Raw genomic sequence first — 22037 nt, 5'->3', positions numbered from 1 at the left:
TTCTGGCTTCACGTCCAATGTGTACAGCTTTTCTTTAAAATGTCAGTTTATGAAATTTGTATTTAATTTTCTGTATTATTAATCAAAATGTAACACCGGTGAGCGCAGACCTGCTGAGAAAGCTGTTTCCAATAAGCAGTGCTGAAGACTTGTATGGCATAGTCTTACATGGAGAACGTAGTGGCAGCTGTGACTGAAGTGATGAAGCAAATCTACACAATCACATGCATTTAAATACGTTTAGTTAAGTTAGAAGTGAAGAAAGTTTAAATAAGAAATCAGACACCAGTTTTTAAAAAATCACGTTTTGTCAGTTTATTATGCAAATTAACTTGACGAAATTGACTTTTTTGTAAAAAAAAAACCCCTTGTATTTGATAATAATAATGCATTGGTTTCATATAGCACTTTTCAAGGCACTCAAAGACACTTTACATTGTGCGTTATTAATTCACTACATACCGGTACTTTGTCCAACCATCAACTAACTGCAATTGCTGAAGTTATTGAATTTCATTCTTAATAAAAAATTACTTAAAATTACGACAAATATTTAAATATCAAACCAAGTGTTGTAGTATGATCAGCAGGAGCCAGTTGAAGGCTGCAGTGATTTTGGTGACAGTACAGCGTCTAAAAGTGAAGTTATCGGTGTCGTTTCTCTCTTCGCTATTACAGCAGATTGGCAGACGGTCCCTTGGCCCTCACCCTTCGCTGTTGCAGCGGATTTGCAGACGGTCCCTTGGACCGGCTGCACGCAGACAGCGGTGTTATTTCTGCGGGTTGAAAGGCAGCTCGGGGAGCCCTTTAACCAAACAGCGTGTCCTGCGTGCTTTATTGGAGAAGCACCGTGAGGACGTGCGTGAGGCCGTGCGTGAGGCCCGTCCCACTCCGCGCGTTAACGCCGTGCGCCCCCCGTTCGGCAGGTGTTGGATGCGCGCACGCAGCTCCTGCTTCCTCCGGGGATGTCCGCGGCCCTTTCTTGTCGGCCTTTTGACGGACTCAAAGAGACTCCCTTCCCTTTTCTATTTTAAAGCGGACCGATCCGTCCGCGCTCCGCCCGCCTCCGCGCGACGTGGTGCGGCTCGAGGCGCATATTAAAGCGCAAATATTGACAAGTTTTTAACCGGATTAACGATGGAGTTGATTCCCGAATGCGCCGCTTATCCTTTTTAAGTGTCAGAGCGATGATCATTGCGATTCTTCTCCCGTGATAAGCGCTCGCTCTCTCGGAGCCGGATCAGCTGATCCGCTCAGCTGTCCGCCCGTCGCCTTCATGCAGCATCCTGCCAGGGTCAAGATGCAGTTTCGGACCGTGCTGGACGTCAAAGTCGTGGACGTGGAGAAGAGACGCAATCCGTCCAAACACTACGTGAGTTTCTCGTCTTATTGTCCTTTCGTTCCCCCCTCGTCCCTTCCAGACTGACATCCTCTCCGGTTTATTCACGGTTCTCTAATGTAGCGCAGCTGCTCCATGTATAGCTAATAAACATACAGCCTTCTTAAATAAAGACCAAACCAGCATCCCACGTCGCTGCAGGAGACACGAAGAGCCACGGGATGTCCACGTTGTGATCAATTTAAGACATCACATTGGACCTTAAATCATTCAATTGAACATAAAAATTCAGCCAATTGAACATAAAAATCAGCAAAAATCAGCCAGTTGAACATAAAAATCAGCCAATTGAACATACAATCAGACAGTTGAACATAAAATAAGCCAATTGAACTTAACAATCAGCAAAAATCAGCCAATTGAACATAAAACTCAGCAAAAATCAGCCAATTGAACATAAAAATCAGCAAAAATCAACCAATTTAACATAAAAATCAGTCAATTGAACATAAAATCAGCCAATTGAACATAAAAATCAGCAAAAATCAGCCAATTGAACATAAAAATCAGCAAAAATCAGCCAATTGAGCATAAAAATCAGCCACTTGAACATAAAAATCAGCAAAAAACAGTCAATTGAACATAAAAATCAGCAAAAATCAGCCAGTTGAACATAAAAATCAGCCAATTGAACGTAAGAATCAGTCAATTTAACATAAAATCAGCCGATTTAACATAAAAATCAGTCAATTTAACATAAAATCAGCCACTTGAACATAAAAATCAGCAAAAATCAGTCAATTAAACATACAAATCAGCCAATTGAACATAAAAATCAGCAAAAAGCAGTCAATTGAACATAAAAATCAGCAAAAATCAGCCAGTTGAACATAAAATCAGCCAATTAAACATAAAAATCAGCAAAAATCAGTCAATTGAACATACAAATCAGCCAATTGAACATAAAAATCAATCAATTGAGTACAAAAGTAAATAAATCACTTGTAGTCTTCACCAGCTATGTTTTCAAAGAAGTGGTTAAGTGCTTGAAGATGGTGATTGTTCTCACCAAAGTTCGTATCAGCCCAGGGCGATGTTGGTATTTGGGCTGTCGTTCTATTGCTGGCTTATGTCCCAATTTAACAGATTTGCTTTTTCACTTTGATGACATCCTTAAAGCGATCCAGAGGATTTTCCACACATATGTTCCAGGCCTCAGCAATGAGCGGCCGGAGCCAGATTTTAATGTGTCTGTTATGAAGCAGGGACAGAAGAGACGGGACAAGTTGATCGTTTCTCACGGCAGGATGTTCGCTATTAATCAGACTTTCTTTTAATCAAACAATATTATTTTCAGTCACGATATTTTCCACAATGCTTTCACATCAAACCAACAATATTAAATTGGTATATCAAATAAACACACAGTTTATTACTCATATTCAGCCTTACAAATACTGCTGTAATTACCAGTGTGTATCAAAACTCACTTATTCTCTAACAGTACTTATACCCTAACAGTAACTGTTTCTAGGTATTTGTGTTTCTATTTCACTGCTTCTGTGAAAAACTTTAATGTACTATTATTGCGATTTTTACCGCAGAACCTCTTAAAAAATATAACAGTTACCCTTTTTAACACACTTATATGACTTATGTTTTTAGGATGATTGTTAGACGAACATAACATACTGCACACTCACTCACAACCAGTGCAATCCGCTCGTCATAATACCGATTTCTTGTCACTAAACTAAACATGGATCCTTTAGATGCCAATCCAAAGATCACATTAGAAATATTCTCGTTGATAGAAGAGATGATGGCAGATCCATCCAGACAATTGGATGAAGCTTTCAGATGAGTCTATATATGGAACAGTGCTAATAAATGCCTTCTCTGCTTCACATGTGTTTTTGTATTATTAAACTCTGAAGACAAATCCTAATTTGCAATTATTGTCGGCTAAAATTTGATGTTCATAATTGGTTATTTATTGAGCATTTATAAAGCAAAAGTTGCAAATTGAGGCACAAACATTTTGGTGGCATTTCAACTGCCATAAAAAGGATTTTCAAAATAGATAGGTAACTTGAGCTTTAACTTTTCCTTTCTTCTCTTTGCAGGTATATCTCATTAATGTCACTTACTCTGACAACAGCTCCCACATTATCTACAGAAGATACAGCAAATTCTTTGACCTACAGGTAATCCTTCAGTCAAACATCATCACCTACCGTAATTTCTAATTCTGTTGCACCTGAGAAAATGTGGTATGAAAACGAGTTCTGGATTATTTTTTTCAGCGACAATTTTTTTGGGGGGGGGGCGTAAGGCTCCACTGATAATAGGGATGAAAATGGTCTCCACTATAATGCAAACAACATGCATCTCTCATAAAAACCAATACATTTGTGAAAATGCTGAACCATAAAACTGTTTTACTTTTTTCTCCTGTCTTAGATGCAGATTCTTGACATGTTTCCAATTGAAGGAGGACAGAAAGACCCAAAGAAGAGGATTATCCCATTTCTCCCAGGTAATATCAGCCAGCGCTCCAGTTATTTTAACAACCTCCAATATGAATAATGTATGGCTAGAAATGATGCAGCATCGATCTGCACTGGTTAGTGATGCTCAGTCCAGTTTTTCCAAAATGCTCTGCTTTTGTCCTGTTAACAAACACGCGGTTTCAGCACTGTCTCTAAAAACTCTTGTCTTCTTCTACTTTCGGCTTGTCCCGTCACGGGTCGCCACAGCAAATCAGCGTTCTCCACTTCACCCTGTCCTTTGCATCATCCTCCCCAACACCAGCCACTCTCATGTCCTCCCTCACTACGTCCATGTATCTTCTCCTGGGTCGCCCTCTAGTCCTGTTCCCTGGCAGCTCCATCCTCAGCGTCCTTCTACCGATATAGTCCCTGTCTCTCCTCTGGACATGTCCAAACCATCGAACCACTTTTATGGGAATGATTCTGAAGGACCTCCCTGTCCTACCTACAGTGTGAAGACAAAGTGAAAATGTACATGAGATGATTGTGCAACACTTTTTTTATTCAAGTTGCAGCATCCTCACGCTTAGCACAAAGACTCTGCAACATAGACGTATTATTTACAAACACTGGTACCAACTGTTGTGAGCATACGAGTGACTTAACCTAAACGGAATAATATATTGAATAGTTATTGAAATAGTCAAAATAACTAAGCTATGATCATAATGAGCAGTAGGCTAAAAGCCATATATGTCAGATATAAACGACTTTTTGTCGTAACATTTATTCATTTTATGTAACCATTTAGGTCATTTTCACACTGCACAAAGAGGACTCGGTTAGATTCGGAGCAAATTGCTGCATTTATAATTAGTTTAAATTTCTGCTTTCACACTGATTTCTTTGCAAAGCGAACTTTCTGAGCAGCGTCACGTGGCTGAAAGGGGCGCTCGTCGATTGGACAAAGTAGAAGGGGAAGTCCCTCCTTCCCCCCTGATTTTGTTTTGGTTTGGAGTGCACCAGTGGCGGCTGCCGGTCATTCAAGGAGGGGAAGCTCATGTTTTACACAACGCTAGTCGTCTTTTAACAAATACAAAGTCACCGGGGATTGGTAAAGTCTCCGGGTCAGTTCAAGACAAAGGAATGAAAAACCTGTAAAATGTTAAGGGTGCTTAGCATTCGGAGGCTTTGGCACTACAGTGTCAAACAGCCCATCTCTAGCTATAGGTATGTTTTCATGGTTAAGGAGTCTAAAAATATAGATAAATGAATGTGTGGCCATTATTTTTGGTGCTGTTTTTCTAGTTTTAATGTTTGTTTTGGTCTTCCTCCTCTCCAGGAAAAATCCTGTTCCGCAGGAGTCATGTACGAGATGTGGCAATGAAGAGGCTGCGTTTCATTGATGACTACTGCAGGGTAAAGTGTCCTTAATGACAACATCCTCCAGTTCCCTACCTGACTCTGATTTTGTGTAGGTCATAAGGTCACAGCATATGTTGTTCATTCACAGGCTTTAATATGAGATATGATACATGAACTGTATCCTATCACAGTACAGAACTGTGTGCTATTTTGAACCACCAGAAGGGCCATTAATTGATTATCTTCTTCTTATTTGATTCCCAACATAAAAAATGTCTCTTCCAAATCTCAATTTCTTATATTTGTTCCAATGTGCACATTAGATTAGTACTCCAAGATATTGTAATATTTTTGCTTCCCATTCCAATTTGTATTCTTGCCTAATTGCCATGCTTGGGGTCTTTTCCGCGGCATTCACTCGGGGAATGCTCTTTATCTTGCCCACTTCGGTTGTTTTTTTGGTTTGCTCATGTCCATGACAAGACAAGGTGGTGGCTTTTTGGTTTTGCTTTGTATCGATTATCTTTGTTCCTGCGTGATGATTTCATTTGAATGGAACTTTTCCACATTATTAGATGTGTTAATTTATTCCCATCACAAACTTTGGTTCATACTTATAATTTTTCTCATTTACAGTATGGCTTTATCTCTAACAATTTTTAAGTTACAACCTTTTAAAAAAGTGATATCAAAACTGAATATTTTATTGTAAACATTTTTTACTGTGTTACGGTTTACATTTGGCCTTTGGAGAAATTGAGTTTGACACCCCTGTCCTATAGTATTATATTGGAATAAGGGGTTGATTAATTGAATAGGACTGAAGGAGTACCCTGCTTTTCAATATAATCAAATATTGAATATTGCAACTTTAAGAGATTTGAGATTCATAAATAATGTTTTGTTCTAGTTGATATTTATCATCCCTTAAATACCATCTGCGTGTCTCTCTCTGCAGGCATTGGTCCGACTCCCTCCTCAGATCTCTCAGAGCGAGGAAGTGTTGCGCTTTTTTGAAACAAAAGCTGAGGACGTCAACCCCCCAATGGAGTGAGTGTCACACTGTACAGAAAAAAATAACAGCAAGCACATCAGCGTATGTTGAATGCATAGATCATGTCACAGCCTGGCTCACAGCCATGACAAAAAAGGGAGATACGCCGTTTAAAGGAAACAAAAAGGATTTATTCAGAACAAATGATTTAAATAATTAGTGATGTTACAAGATGGGCAGCCCGGTGCGATTATACTTTGACTTGCGCTCAGAATTTGGGACTTTACTTGGACTTGCGGGTCAAAGACTTGGACTTGACTTGGATTTTGAGACTTGTGCACGTCTCTGGCTGTCATTAACTATGGCTCTTTTGTGTTGCTTCTCCCTTAGGGACTATGGCTCCAAGCGCAAGTCGGGTAAGTTGCCGTGGTCCTTCACTGAGCCTCTTTAAAGGTCACACATTATACCCTTCTTCCACAAGTTCCAAATATCTGTGACCGTCTTTGGTCAAAATGCCAAACAGATGCTGCAGGGCATCGCCCCTCTTTTGTGTCTCAAACAACTCTCTCAGAAACTAAAACTGGAAGCAAAAGTACATTCGTAGCATGCGCTACCATGGTAAACCATGAGGCGACTTTTTTAGCACACACTAGATTTTATTTGCCAATTTTCGCCAGAACGTTGATTCTACAATGATTAATACTTCACACAATCACTTTCTACCATGAAAGATTAACATATCATACTCTTGACAATAACATTTGTTTTACACGTTGAACTCATGTTTAAAGATTATCATCCTTTAATCATTTCTCTTCTCTTAGTGATGTTAATCATAACACATTGCCATGTGATTACTACCGTTGATTTAATAAGGTCAAGTATTTAGTTAAAGAAAACCCAGAAGAGTTTAATGCCTGTAGTTCTTTTACCCTGTTTCAGCCACACATAATATCTATCCCAATTTTGCCAGGAGAGGGAGACATTTGATCTCAACCAAACATGACAATAGATTGGATTAATGTTTGCTGTGCCATATATGTACTTCTGCATGCTGTTAAATAACATTTCCCCTCTGCTTCTTTCATGTCTCCTGTCAGCAGTGTGGATGTATGGATTTACTGATAGTCCAAGGAAAGAGGCCACAGGTAGACTTTTGTCAATGTAAACATGTCATTTGCATGCTTGTAGTATGTGCCTGTGTTAGAGCTAACATGCCTGTTGCATGCTATTGCTCGAGACCCCATGAAAGATTTGTGTTTCAGAGTAATTTGTAGAGATAGAAAATAACTTTTTGTCGTGACATAAAAGATATTACAAATTTAAAGGGAACATTTCAAATGGATAGCATCACCTCGAGAAAGCTACTGCAAGCCAGCAGTACTTGACTAGTATACTGTCATCTCAGCTGAGATACAATGCAGGTATCAAGGCAGGCGAGGGGTCAGTAACAAAAGGCTAAACTAACAGACAGCGCCACCAGCTGGCAGCGAGTTAAGCCTTCCATTCCCTCTGTCATCATGGGGAATGTGAACTCACTGCCCAGCAAGCTGGAAGAACTGATTGTGCTGTGCAGGTCTGGCCAGTGCTACAGGGAGCCCAGCTTGTTCATCTTCTCCAAAACGTGGCGTGCCTGATGCTAATGTCAAGCTAACCGGCAAGAGGACTGGGACATGGTCAAAACCAAAGAAGAAAGGAAGTTAACAATTGCTCATTTGCTCCCCAATCCTCCCTTCTAACCATGAGCAGCCCCTCTATTTCTCTCCTTCTTTGGACTTCTGTTGTTTTTTTGTTTTTGGCTCAGTCATGGATCCATATTATCTACAAGATGCTGTCCACGCAAACAATTTCATCCTGTTCCCTCCTTTTGTTTGAATTATTTTTTGTGTTTCTCAGTAAAGTGTGGCTTGGGGTTGACTCACCCATATGACGGACATTTTGGACAATATAGTCAAGTCACAATCATGCGTTCTGATTAGATAGGCTGGCAGGGAGCAGGAGTTTGCAGACGGTGATGTACTGGATCGACACCAGTGCAATTGGTTGCAACAGTCGTTCGAGCGTGCCAAGGCAGGAAGGTTGCTGACAGCCTGTTTCTTCCCCTCAGAGATTGACAGCTCAGAGCCCATGGTGCTGGAGCAATATGTGGCAGTGGCCAACTACGAGAGGCAGGAGAACTCTGAGATCAGCCTCAAGGTTGGGGAGACGGTGGATGTCATTGAGAAGAGTGAAAGTGGTGAGTGGATTCCTCTTTCGTTTAATATATCATGCCAAATATCTTTGAACTCCAACAACCATCGACACAGTTAGCTCCACAGAAGAACTTAATCCTTTACATCAGTGGCTCTTAAGGTATATGATTTATTAATGGTGCACAAAATGAACCGTGCATGAACATCACCTCCTTCAAAGAACAAAACCAACACAGTGCATGAACTCACAAGAAATTACATCCCGGCCAATCGGTGTGATTCTGCTGTTGTCTTTGAGAGACCAGTGCAGATATGCGTGGCTTCACCTTGGTGCCGCTCTCGTGTCATTTTCACAGCAAAGTCTGTTCCTTTTCTTCGGTTTTTATGTCCAGCATCCTCAAAGGATTGCTCACAAAGATATGTTGTAACAAAGTGTATTAAAACCTCCAGGGCTTTCTGAGCAATGATTCCCCATCTCCATGTAGCTTCAAAAAGTGTTGCTTAATTTTTGCCGGTGTGAGACGAGAGTTGCTCAACCTGGCATTGCAAATCATGCAGATTCTTCCCCAGGCAAGATTATTGTATTATTATTTTTTTGTTTAATGTTTTGTATTGTCTTGTCATGCAATATCTTTCAATAATTAAAATAATCATGCCGATAGGACGCTGCCTCGCATCACGTTCCGTGATACATTGAATCCATGTTGTACATATTCGTCCGACCACTTTCTTTTTTTGCTCGACATAGTTAGTAGTAAGGGATGCGTCTCGCTCCTATGTTGGGATGGGTAGCTCTTTGTGTGAATGCGAGCGCGCGCTTGAGAGAGAGAGCACAAGACTATGGGGAAGAGAGAGAGATTACTGACATATATTTATGACATGAATAATCAAATAGAGAGGGAGGAGCTCAGTGTGTCATATGAGGTTATGCCTAGGGGTGTCACTAGGTTTTAAGGATAGGGGGGGCTTAGCCCCCAGGAGATGAAAAGGATGTGAGCAAATGTAGCGTACGAGCACAAAACCTCACAAATGGCTAACAAGGACTGAGAAATGATACATTATTATTATTTCAGTCTGTTTTTCAATACAGTACAACAACAAACAGTTTTAGACAGTAACAGGATGTTTACAGCATTAACAATAAACAAAATGGCTCACATTACAAGTTATTTGGTGGATGGAAGCATCAAAGAATGCCGTCTGTTTTTAAGAGAAGCAAATCTGTCGATCACTCTGTTGTGATTCTGAAGCTTGTCTTTTTCAATGACTGCAAGACTGTGAAGTCTTTTCTGGCTCGTTTGAGCCAGACGCAGGTCACTAAAGGACCGTTCACATGAGCAGCTGCTTACGGGCACTGTTAGGGCAACTTGGGTAGAACCTTCAGAGAAGGAAACATGTCTGAATCAAGGAGGTTGTGAACAGACAATATATCTTTGGGTAAACATCCAGCCTCTGTTTTCTGGCCACCAGAACCTCCTCTGTTTTCAGGCTGGAGTGTTGAAGTTCATTCAAGTGTGATCCACTCAATAAGTTCTCACATTTAGGACACATTTAAATCTTAACTCAAGCTCGCCAACCATCCTACCCACTCACTGTGTCTGAGTTCTAGTCAGTGCGTGAACCTGCAGGTTCCTCCAGGTTCTGCAGGTCTCTGCACCTGATTCAGGGAGGCTGTGGGCATGGCTCAGGACTGTAGTTCTCCCATACAGCTCCATATGCATCTGTGTGTTTGCCCTTAAATCTATCACACACTAACTAAATGTTACTACCAGCAGTGATAAACACTTACTTTCTTGAAAAACTTTCTTATATCCATTCTTCATCCATCCGTTCACGTTCTTCTCCTAATGCTTCAAACATGCTGCAGGGACCGACGTCCTACAATTAGCGCGGTCACAGGGAAAACGTGGACTGGAGTTTCAGTGATGTGGGCATTCTCTATAAGAACAGGTGGAACGGGTTCTCTACCTTACGCCATGAAGTGAGGGGAAACAGATTCATGATCAGATTTAAGTAAATAATGACAGGTTACATGTCTTTAAACATATATTCTGGCGGCTTTAATAGAATATGTCCGCATTTTTTGGTCACTGAACAAAAAAAAAAAAACGATTTTATTTTTTATTTTTTATAAAACAACCCAAAATTATTTAGGGGGGCTTAAGAATATTTTAGGGGGGCTGAAGCCCCCCTAAAATAGGCCTAACGACGCCACTGGTTATGCCACCAGTGCTGGTCTATGACAGCATATTGATTATTGATTAGCTATAAACTTTGTTATAAAGGAAAGTCTTTAGTCTACTCTTGAACATGGAGATGGTGTCTGTCTCACGAACCGAATCAGGGAGCCGATTCCACAATAAAGGAGCTTGATAACTGAAAGCTCCGCCCCCCCAGTCTGCTCCTGGAAATTCATGGAACCAAGAGCAGGCCAGCATTTTGGGATCTTAACAGATCCTCCTCATTCAATCAGCTCATTCCGGTCACCTGTGCTCCTATGTTCACCTGCAGCTAAGCTCTCATCAGACTCTACATATACTCAACTCAGACACCACACCCTTGCCAGATTATTAGTGCTGATTCCTACCTTCAAGCGTTCCAAATTGCTCTCCTGTTTTTTGATTCCTCCTGATTCCTGGATTCCGTCTCTTTGCCTTCCCCTTGGGATTTGTCTGCCTGCCTCTTTGGAATACCCGGTTTGTGACCTCTGCCTGATCTTTGGAACTGCCTCATTGTCTGCCCCTATCCAGATGTGTCTGCTATGTTGGACTAACTACCTGCTAAAGAACAATAGAGCTCAGTTGCTGGATTCTACTATTGTGCATTTGGGTTCTTACCTGCCTCGGTCCGTGACAGTTACAACAGCATGATTGCAATGCTGCATCTCGCTGCAGCATTGCAATCATGCGTGTTTTAAAGTCTGAGGTTTTTTGAACATGTCATACATAAATGCATTACAGGCAATTTAAAGAGATAAATGCATTTAAAATATTACTCTAATAGTAATAGTAGTCTGTTACCTGGTTGAATCACCCGATAAGTGGCAACAAAATCACAAGGAAATTACCACGGTTAAATACTGTGAGCCATTTATTCACTTGGCTAGAACACATAGAAAACAGATTTAAAAAACAGATATCAAATACAAAATTAACGGAAGAAAATCACAACCATTTTAAAATTGTTTTGTGTGTGTGTGTGTGTGTGTGTGTGTGTGTGTGTGGTATCACGCTTTAGTGTAAAACACAACATGCGGTGTAACAATTTCTCTTTCAGACACTGTGCAAACCCCGTTGGAGAGGTCACCATAGCAGTCCCACACCAAGAAGGACCTCCTGCAGTAGGCCACATAATGTCCAAGAGCTCCACTGAAAGGTCCTTGAAATAATTTGACAGCACCCCTCAGGAAGAACTGATTGTTACTGAAAGTGATGTTTAGGGGGAACTCCTGCAGTGGGTAACCACTTTCTGCAGAGATTCCAATGGACATTGCCGGTCCACTCAGGTAACTGTGATTAACTAAACCCATGCAGGTGTCTTTAGTTGTGGAAGGGTTCATTGGGTGTTCTGGAGGGCCTACTTCCAATGTTCTTATTGGTTGTAAACAACCAATGCACTTACAATAACTATTAAACACATATTACACCAATATCTACTCACCATAAGTTGTGGTCTCAAGAATTTAAAAATGAGCGTTACAAAAATTACTCTCCTGTTCATGTTAACAGTAGATTGTTAATGTTGCTGCGGCCTGCTCTATAAAAGAAAATATCTTTAAAAATACTTTTCATGTAATATTATTCAAATTTATTTTAAATCTGTCTCGTCTCGTGGAATTTGTGTCTCGTCCCACCCTTAGTATTTACTATAAATTAATGTCTGCGGTGTGTTTGTGTGCGTGAATGGTTGTTTGTCTCTGTCGCTCCGCCGTACGCCGGAGCTGCAGCCGAGAGGAACTCCGCCTCTCGCCCGCAGCCAGCTAAGACAGACTCCGGCAGCTTCCCTGACCCGCTAAAGCCAAGAAAGCGTTGGAAAATGAATATAAGCTATTGAAAAGTTATTAATTTAAGAATGTATGATACTGACTTTATTCACAGATCTCTCTTGTATTACATCACATCAAAATTTTTATTAATGCAGCGCTTAACATATTCCCATTCTTGTCTCCATGGGGACACACAAACATCCGCTCCGTGGGAACACTCACAGGGTGCGCACATCATAAATCATCAAAATCAAGGTTCAAACAACAAGGTTTTAACAGAGAATCTGAGAAAACAGCTAGTAATGAATGGTAAACTGGGCTGAGAACAAGACAGGTAGGCAGCAATGTGATTAGGAGTCGATGTTTTGGAGTAGAAGACCGGGGCTCATGAGTGGTGAGGAGCAGACATGCAGTGGGGGAAAAAAGTATTTGGCAGCAGTCGATTGTGCAAGTTGTCCCACTTACAAAGATGAGAGAGGTCTGTCATCTTCATCATAGGTAGACTTCAGCTGTGAGAGACAGAATGTAGGGGGGGGGGGGGGTCCTGTAGGATATGAGGCACCTAGATAGACTGCTCTGCTTCTTTCTGTCTTTTTAGGCTGGTGGTTTGTCAGCACGGCAGAGGAGCAAGGTTGGGTGCCGGCCACATACCTGGACTCCCGGAATGTAACCAGAGATGATTTGGATCTGCGCACTTCCAGGGCTGGAGAAAGTTAGTGAAGACACAATCACAAATACAGCATTACTATTACCCTTTATTGAAGTTCAAATTATTTTATTTTGAAAATTAAAATATATTAGTAAGACAAATATGATTTATTATTTATGGATTAAGAATGTTAAATGCAGTGATTTACATTGTGAGGTTAAGATAAACCATCAAGTTTAATACTATCCGGATGTCCACTGTTGAGATGCTTTTATTTTGATATGGAGGAAGTGGAGTAAAACACAAGAAAAAGATGGATGTTTGGTGCGAAAAAGTTGTTTGACCTCGCTCCTCAGTACTTGCCACCTATTGTGTTTTATTAAGTTTTATTAACCCTAACCCTAACCTCCACCAAAGGAAAGAGCTGTCACCCTGGGCCCTGACCCCTGTTGGCTTTATCAGGCCGTGCCCTCCAGCTCTCACTGGATCGATTTTGCGGCCGTGTGTGAAGTGGCCGGGATAAGAATCAGCACCTCTAAATCCGAGGCCATGGTCCTCAGCTGGAAAAGGGTGGAGAGTACCCCCCAGGTCTCTCCAGCCACTTAGTGAGCAACTTGCTGGTGGAGGATGGCAGCAGAAGCAGGACTTGCTGACCAGGTTGGAACTGATTGATGGGCCTGTCGGTCATGCCAAGCCTTCTGGGACTGCTGGGCCTTGAAACAAAACAAGAAACAAGAAATGTTTATTGTCATTCAGACACTCTCATGCACGAACGAAAAACAGCACTCAGGTCCCAGCTCAAGGCGCACAACAAAGTCACCAAAAACAGACACACATTCATTCAACGTAAAACTAAATATATACACAACAGTGATTGCACGATCCCCATAGGGGATAGGGATAGGGAGACCTCAGCTTTCTCGAACATGAACTGGACCATGCCACATTGTCAGCCACAGCCACACCCTGGCTAACATAAACAGTTTTCTGGGAGATGGGGCATCTTACAGTACATTTGCACATCTGTGTACAAGGAGGGCCAATAAAGCAGGGAGGCTATGTGCAAAAAGGCTTTGTTGAAATGAAATACTTTTATTAATCATCATCTGCACACAATGAAATCGAATTTTCACCCTAGAACAACGGGCCCCTTGAAACAACCGCACACTAATGCGTGTATCAAAGGGCCCTAGCACACAGAGAGGGAGTAGGGTGAACCGGGGAAGCAGTGGACTTCTCCGCTTCCCAGCCCAGGGCCCAACCCACTGAGCCACTGCCGCCCATATGTTGGGACCCAGATGACCTGCCCAGATGACCTGAATTATTCCTTCCACCGCCCGACTATTCCAATTTGAGGTCAGCTCTTTGCCTGCCCCTTGGGATCTGTCTGCTTGTTGATTCGGATTACCCGGTTTGTGACCTCTGCCTGATTTCTGGACCTGCCTCATTGCCCGCCCCTATCCGGATTTGTCTGCTGGTTCTGACTGACTACTTGGTAACGAGCAATAAAGCTCTGGTTTTGGATTCCCCCTCTACTGTCGTGCAGTTGGGTTCTTAGCTGACCTGGTCCGTGACGCCACGGTAGGCTTGGCCTGCCAGTAACAATCGGCATTATTGTTAATGTTTCTTTTCTGCCCATGTTTTTTCTCCATGTTGGCGGTTCCATATTATTAGTCATTAAGCGACGAAAGGCCCATCTGAAGAGGCTGGACCGCCGCTGGACCCTTGGCGGTATAGTTAACCGCCAGCAGAGCAGAGGTGAACTTATACACAAAATGTACTGTTTATATTGATGATATGGATCTGTGCATACATACAAACCTTGATACAAACCTTGATACAAACATATCTTCATCTTTCCTCTTGATCCCAGAGGAGAAGTATGTGACGATACAGCCATATGTCAGTCAAGGCAAGGATGAAGTCAGCTTTGAGAAAGGGGTCATTGTGGAGGTTATCCAAAAGAACCTGGAGGGCTGGTGGTTCATCAGGTGAGTAAACACTTGATGTTTCAGAGGCAAGAAATATAATTTTTGCAAAGTTTCTTTTTGTATGAAAGAAGTCACACACATTTTTGTCTTCTTCTCTTAGCACTGTTATTAAAAGAGACATATTATATTCTTCTTCCACAAGTTAACGCAGTTCTCAGGCACTTATATGAAATCTGTGCCAGTCTTTGGTCAAAATAGCAAACAGATGCTGTTATTTATGTCGCATGCACGCTACAATGGTAAACCGTGGTAGTGTTTTTAGCTTACAATAAAAAAATAGCTAATTTTCGCCAGAACATTACCACAAACATGTACTTTATCCGCTCTGCTTCTTCGACTCATGCAGGAGACATGGAGAGCGTTGATGCGATCAAGGAAAGATTGTCTGTACGCACGCACACACATGGCGCAATCTGAGGATGGAATAAAAACGCTTTCAATCATCCATCCATCTTCAAACCGCTTATCTCGGGCCGCCTCACGGGGCCGGCAACCTGAGAGGAGCGGAGATCTCCACCCTCTGATTGAGCATCTCGCACTCTCTCCGGAGTCTCACACTGTCGCCTTACGGAGGAAGCTCATGTCATGTTTTACGTGCAACCTTGTTCGTTCGGTCACTACCCAAAGCTCGTGACCACAGGTGAGGGTAGGAACGGAGATCGACCGGTAAATGGAGAGCTGTTAAGGACCAAAAATCAACATAATAGTGTAGAAACATGGGAAAAGTGAGTTTTTCATAATATGTCCCCTTTAATTTCGTACAATGTGAATGTATAGAAACCATTAGAACGGTGTATCGACCCTCCATGGAACCGTTTGGGCACCCCTGCCATAGACCAACCAAGAATGTATTGTGTGTGTCCCATATGTATTTCTGACACATGTTGCAGTCATTTGGCCTTCACAGTGAAGATCCAGGTATTCCCATGCTGCTGAACAGTCTGATACTCCAGCTGCAGCACAGCAGGCAGGAATGACCTGCCACAGCTTCTATCCCCCACCTGAATGACATCCCATATCTCCACAAAAGCCACACACCCTGGATAACTGCTGATCCCATCCAACCCTCGGGAATTCTCAGAATTATCTGCACACATACCAGCAGGCTATGAAAACGAAAGCCTGCAATACTCCCTCACCTTACCGTAATAGTTTGTAGACCCTGGTACGACAACTATCAATGTTATCATCCATCCATCGTACCATTATAAGAATATTCTCTCTATGCATTCTCCTCACAGGCACCTGGGAAGAGAGGGTTGTGCACCTGCCTCCTACTTGAAAAAAGTGAAAGATGACTTCTCCCCTCGTAAGAAGACCCTAACGGGTCCCGTGGAAGTCATTGGCAACATCATGGAGATCAGCAACCTGCTGCAAAAGAAGTCAGTCAACGAGAAAGATATCCAGACAGATGGAGAAGGAAGTATCACACCAGAATGCCACGTATCAAAGAGTGAGATCAGCCTACCCATGCCCTATAGTTCTGAAATTAATGCTGAGACAGGAAGAAGGCTGAGTGCAGGCAGGGATACCAACAGCCCTTGTTTGGGGATAGTAGCCTTAAATGAAAATAAAGGGAGAGGCGAGACAGGATCACCAGCTGTTGCAAGAGTGGCACCACGTAGAGTTGAGACTGGTAAGTTGCTTGTTTGTAGTATGCTCATTGAAAATTGTATCATCGTGTGAAGCAGAAAATGCATTCCCACCTCCAAAAACATGCAATTTAGATGAATTGGTCACAACAAATTTTCCATAGGTGTGATTGTTTGTCTATCTGTGGCCCCTCGATGCACTGGCAATGTGTCGAATTGTTGTCTTTGTGTATAATTGAGATGGAGGTAAAGGTACAACTCAATTATATACAAATGAAATTGACAATTACAATGACCTTTACAGCAATGCAAATGCCCTTTGTTTTCAAATTCAGTCGTATGTTTGTTTGTTTTGTCAGGGTCTCCAAATCTGAGACAAAAACCTCCACCAAGAAGAGAAACCAACTTGGTGAGAAAATGAATTATCTACAACTTCTTCTGTTTCAAAACTGTTTGAATTCAAAACAACAGGAATATCTTAAATATTCCTAAACTTAGTTTTAAACACAATTTGAAACACCTGTTCTAGCTAAAGAAAAAAGCATAAATACTTGACTTATTACTGTGAGATTTCAATTACTAACAAACACGAACACCAGAGTACCAGTTCTGCATTCTGTATTCCTTGAATCATCTGCATCAGCCACTTATGTGTGTTACATGCAATGCTACTGCTATTCCTTCCCCATTTGTTGTGCAGGGATTCCAGTTGCCTCAGCCACAAGAGCCACCAGCTGTGGAAGCAGAGTATTACACCATAACAGATTTCCATTCTTCTATCTCTGATGGAATCAGTTTCCGTGGAGGACAAAAGGCAGATGTAAGACTCCAGGTCTAAATTATTGATGGCTGTGTCCCGCGTTGTAATCTTACTGCCACATATTTTATTTTTAGATGGTTTACGTCTTTCATGATATATGTAATAACAGCACTTTTATGGCCATCGTATTGTTGATCCCATAGATATTACAAGGTACAATAAATATTACAAATCCTTACTTGGGGGGGCCTTTTTGTGAGGAGTTTGCATATTCAAGAAGAATCAAGAAATCTTTAATGTCATTCATACACTCTCATGCACAAACGAAAAACAGCACTCAGGTCCCAGCTCGAGGCACACAACACACATTCATTCAACTTAAAGTAAAAATATACACAGTGTTCCCCCCCCCCCCATCACCAAAAACGGCTTAGGTGAATTAGTCACGTTAAATTCTCTGTAGGTGTTTGTGTGTGCGCGGGAATGATTTTCTGTTTATGTATGGCCCTGTGATGACAGTTTGTTCAGGTTTTCCCCCACCTCTCACCCATGGAAACCTGGTATAAAAACACCCGACAAACCATCACCAAATATCAAGTTGCATTTCTGCATTTCGGAGAGAAAAAATATTTTGGTAGCTTTTAACTTTCTTTTTTCTGTGTAGGTGATAGAGAAGAACCCTGGAGGCTGGTGGTATGTGCAGATCGGAGAGATGGAGGGTTGGGCCCCCTGCTCGTACATTGGCAAGAAAAATAAGCCCAATCTGAGCCGTCGGACCAGCACCCTGACCCGGCCCAAAGTCCCACCTCCAGCTCCACCTGTCAAAAAACAAGATTCTGTGGATTTTCCCTCTCCTGCTCAAACTGCCTCTAAAGTGTTAGATCAACAAAAGAGACCTGCGTATGAGTTACCTGAATACGATGTGCCAACAACTGGATGTGAATCAGACACACACGAGAACCTGGATGAGAAGATCAGCAGCATAGTCAGTGATACGCATCACTGCACCCCTACTTTGTGCAAGTCCTCACCTCCTGTTTACCCTGTGTTTAGTAATCGGAGAGCCTCTTTTAGGTCTGTGGAGGAGGTTGGAAAAGATGAGTGCGTCTACGAGAATGATGGCTTTAGGCAAGGTAGTGGCTGTGAGGGAAATTCTGCCAAAGGTTACAGTGAATCGAATTTTCCACGGAGCTACCATTCCGCCACAGTCCCACGCAAACCGTCTGGGTCCTCCCCGTTAATCGGTCCCTGCATGAAGACCATGCCTGACATGAGCAGAAGAAGTCACACTCTTGGCAGGCACAGAAATATAAGGGACAACATCTCAAACTCTTCATCCGAAGAGTCGGGCAAGACAGGACCCAAGAAAGGCACTGCATTTGCTGGGGATGCAGAGCAGAGAACAGGTCAGAGCCCCTCCACTAGGCCCAAACCTTCTGTTAGGCCTAAACCTCTCCTGATTAAATCCGAGTCTCAGAGTCGTGAGAGGGTAGATATCAATTCTCTGAGGCAACGATTGCGGCCAACAAGTCAGTTTCGGCATGGCGTCAAATCTACTTGTGGGGATGACTCTGAAACGGCCTCTATTGTTCCGTTAGAAGACTCCATGTTTCCATGCAGTACATCAGATCTCTCTCCTCTTTATTCCAAAGGAACCCGTGGTGATTCAGGTGTAGAAGGCCCCAATATCTACTGTTCTCTGGATGCTTATAAACAGGTTCAGGATTCTGAGATCAGTTTTCCGGCTGCAGTGGAGGTTGAGGTCCTGGAAAAACAGAAGAGTGGTTGGTGGTACATCCGCTGGGGATCTGAGGAGGGCTGGGCGCCCTCATACTATCTGGAACCTGTCAGACACTTGGATGATGCAGGTGGGTTGGAATCAAATGAACACGGTAGTAGAAGGAGCAAGTCCGACAGTCTGGAAAAAAATGAGCAGCATGTTTTGGCCCTAAATAGCATCAATATTCTGACTCAGCAGCATCAAGTCATGAGGAAGAACACTCTGCCAATTCCTTCTAAGCCTCCTGGTGGCTTCTCTAAACCATCAGGGATGGTTAATGGAGGTGTTCGGATGAGGAACGGGGTACGCCAGGTAGCAGTGAGGCCTCAGTCTGTGTTTGTAACATCAACGCAGCCAGTTAAAGATACACGCTACATGACTGGATCTCTGAGGCGAAATGATTCCAGACGTGACCACTATCACTCAGGTTCTGCCACTCTTGGTGCACACCGCAATGCCTCCTTTAGCACTGTCAGACCACATGTAGTTGTTGAAAGTCAGACAAGACCTGACGATCGGCCCTGCATGGGGTCCACAGGCAGCTCATTCAGCACAAGCAATGTCCAGGAAGACCCAAGTCGAGTTAATCAGCGTAACACCACCCCTTTGTCTACAGTCCGACCCAAGCCTAAAGAGAAGAGCCGGCTGATCCACAATAACCTCAGTAGGGATGTGTATGTGTCCATTGCTGAGTATCGTGGAGATGAAGAAACAATGGGTTTTCCTGAGGGCACTTGTTTGGAGGTTTTGGAGAGAAATCCCAATGGATGGTGGTATTGCCAGGTGCAGGACAGCCTTCTTCCCCGCAAGGGCTGGGTGCCCTCCAATTACCTAGAGCGGAAGAAATAAAGCTTCTCTACTTCATGCTCTACTCTTATCCCACCTCTCCCGTTTAATGTCTTCAAGGAAATGGGTGGCATCAAGTTTTATGAATGTTACCCACACTTTCCCCCAAGCAATATGTTCTTAAAAATTTTCATTAATGAATAAGCTGTATGTTAAAATAAATAAATAAAAGGACAAATATTTTCAAAGATAAGTCAAATGATTTTAAGTATTTTTACATTTAACTCTTAGAGCACTTCTGTGGCGTAGCTTGAACGTTCAAGTAATAATGCTTTTTTCACTTTGGAGTGCAACAGGAAATATGAAATAATAATATTTAAAATAAACTGAACAGCACCATAATCGGCAGGTTTTTCTCATCCAATTCAAAATACTTCTACACAGACTTGTTGGGGCCCGGGACAAGCAGGAACCATATGGGCCCAACCCACGCCCATGCAGTAATCCTCCACAACATCTACCCGTTAATTTAAATCAAACAGCCACATAACAGAAATGTGAAAATTACTCTTAAAGACAAAAACTGAAGTATAAAGAACATTGCAAGGACTTTACAAGCAATTTCAATTAGATTGAACACAAATTTTACTGATCACAAACAGCTGACTATTCGTAAAGACTGCAATCACCTGCCGGGTAATATAATGCCCTCTGATTCTAACCCTCACATTAGTTTAGCAGTGCATATTTCAGCCTTCTATGCCATGCTATGATTTCAATTTGAAAAAGTCAGAACAAGCTTCTCTGGCAGTTTCTGACAAATGAACTTGTTATTCAGCAAGACTGCACGTTTTCAGACTGAAATCAGCAAGAATGAGCGAGAATGCTGTAAATTCACTAAGAATGACCTGAAAACAAGTTGAAACAGCCAGAACAAGCTTCTTCTAGCAGAGACTGACAAAGGAACATGGAATTCAGCAATTATGCAGTTTTCAGACTGAAAACAGCAGCGGTGAGGCATCCATATTACCGGACCAAACATGCGGCAGCTAATCCAGGTAATGCGAAACAAAACGTGGGATATTACCAGCACATTCGTTTTGGACCTTTCAGACAGGCCTCGATATTATTTGTGTCCTTCTGTAGTCCTTTGTGTGCGACACAGCGCAGTGTGGTATTCGGGCACACTTCAAACAAAACTCCTCAATCCACTCAGATGGAAAAAAAATTGTTGTCAATAAAACAATCTCATCATGGCTTGGTGTCTTCCTTTTAACCACGATGTAGTTTAAACGTTTATCTTCAACTATCACCTTCCATCCGTTTTATATATTGTAGGTTTTGTGCGAGGGCAGGCAGAGGAGCCCCCCCCCTGGCACCACGTGCTTACCGTCGCCATTCAATGTACTTTTTACAAAGAACTGTGCGTTTGCTTCGAAATGTCAAGAACAACCACAAAGGGACCCAGCGGGAGATCCGTTCTGAAAATATATTCAATCATCTTCTTTGTTTTCCCAAAATATTTAAATTTTAGGGCAATCCCAGAGAATATGTGTATGATCACCAACCATGCCACGCTTCCTCCAACATTTACCTGTGTATAAATCTTCAACAGTCAGGAAAAAAACCATCCCCACCATACAGTGTTGACCGTGCACTGCTTCCCCCTCCTGAAGCCGGACGCCGGATGGTCCAGAACCTCTTCGAAGCCGTCCAGAAGTCATTTCCCATGGCCTCACCAAACACCAGGTTTTGGCCTTAGCAACCGCAATAGCTGCACTCCACTTGGCCTGTCGATACCTGTCTGCTGCATCTGGAGTCCCACAGGCCAAAGAGGCCTTGTAGGACGGCATCCCTCACCACCGGTGTCCACCGAGAGTATTGCCGCCACGACAGGCACCAGCACCGATCGGCCGCTTCGACAATGGAGGCACGAAAGGGGTCGCTCTGACTCAAGATCCCCTGCCTCCCCTGGTACATGGTCGAAGCTCTCCCGGAGGTGGGAGTTGAAACTCCTGACACACACATACATACATGCCCGTATCCACAAATGCACTCACATTAGAATGTGTTCTTTATTAGTAATACAGTACAGTATATATATTTTTGACA

At 42.5% G+C, this 22037-nt stretch overlaps 1 protein-coding gene across 1 annotated transcript; it reads left to right on the top strand.

Annotated features, from left to right (window-relative positions):
- Positions 1-1276: 1276 nt before the first annotated feature.
- Positions 1277-20153, top strand: sh3pxd2aa (SH3 and PX domains 2Aa). Its single transcript, XM_068751508.1, has 15 exons — positions 1277-1372; positions 3466-3546; positions 3803-3878; positions 5174-5250; positions 6155-6246; positions 6581-6606; positions 7294-7338; positions 8298-8426; positions 12966-13079; positions 14691-14774; positions 14890-15007; positions 16249-16643; positions 16959-17008; positions 17300-17419; positions 18024-20153. The coding sequence occupies exons 1-15, from the start codon at positions 1277-1279 to the stop codon at positions 19986-19988; spliced, it is 3468 nt and encodes a 1155-aa protein (XP_068607609.1). The 3' UTR covers positions 19989-20153.
- The last annotated feature ends 1884 nt before the right edge of the window (positions 20154-22037 follow it).

Source organism: Brachionichthys hirsutus, chromosome 17 (assembly GCF_040956055.1).
Source record: "Brachionichthys hirsutus isolate HB-005 chromosome 17, CSIRO-AGI_Bhir_v1, whole genome shotgun sequence".
Classification (NCBI taxonomy): domain Eukaryota; kingdom Metazoa; phylum Chordata; class Actinopteri; order Lophiiformes; family Brachionichthyidae; genus Brachionichthys; species Brachionichthys hirsutus.
This window is presented reverse-complemented; position numbering and strand designations above follow the sequence as displayed.

Coding starts and splice junctions, on each gene's coding strand:
- sh3pxd2aa (XM_068751508.1), top strand. CDS start 1,277: ATGCAGCATCCTGCCAGGGTCAAGATGCAGTTTCGGACCGTGCTGGAC. Junction 3,879..5,173: donor GATTATCCCATTTCTCCCAG/GTAATATCAGCC, acceptor CCTCCTCTCCAG/GAAAAATCCTGTTCCGCAGG. Junction 6,607..7,293: donor TGGCTCCAAGCGCAAGTCGG/GTAAGTTGCCGT, acceptor TCCTGTCAGCAG/TGTGGATGTATGGATTTACT.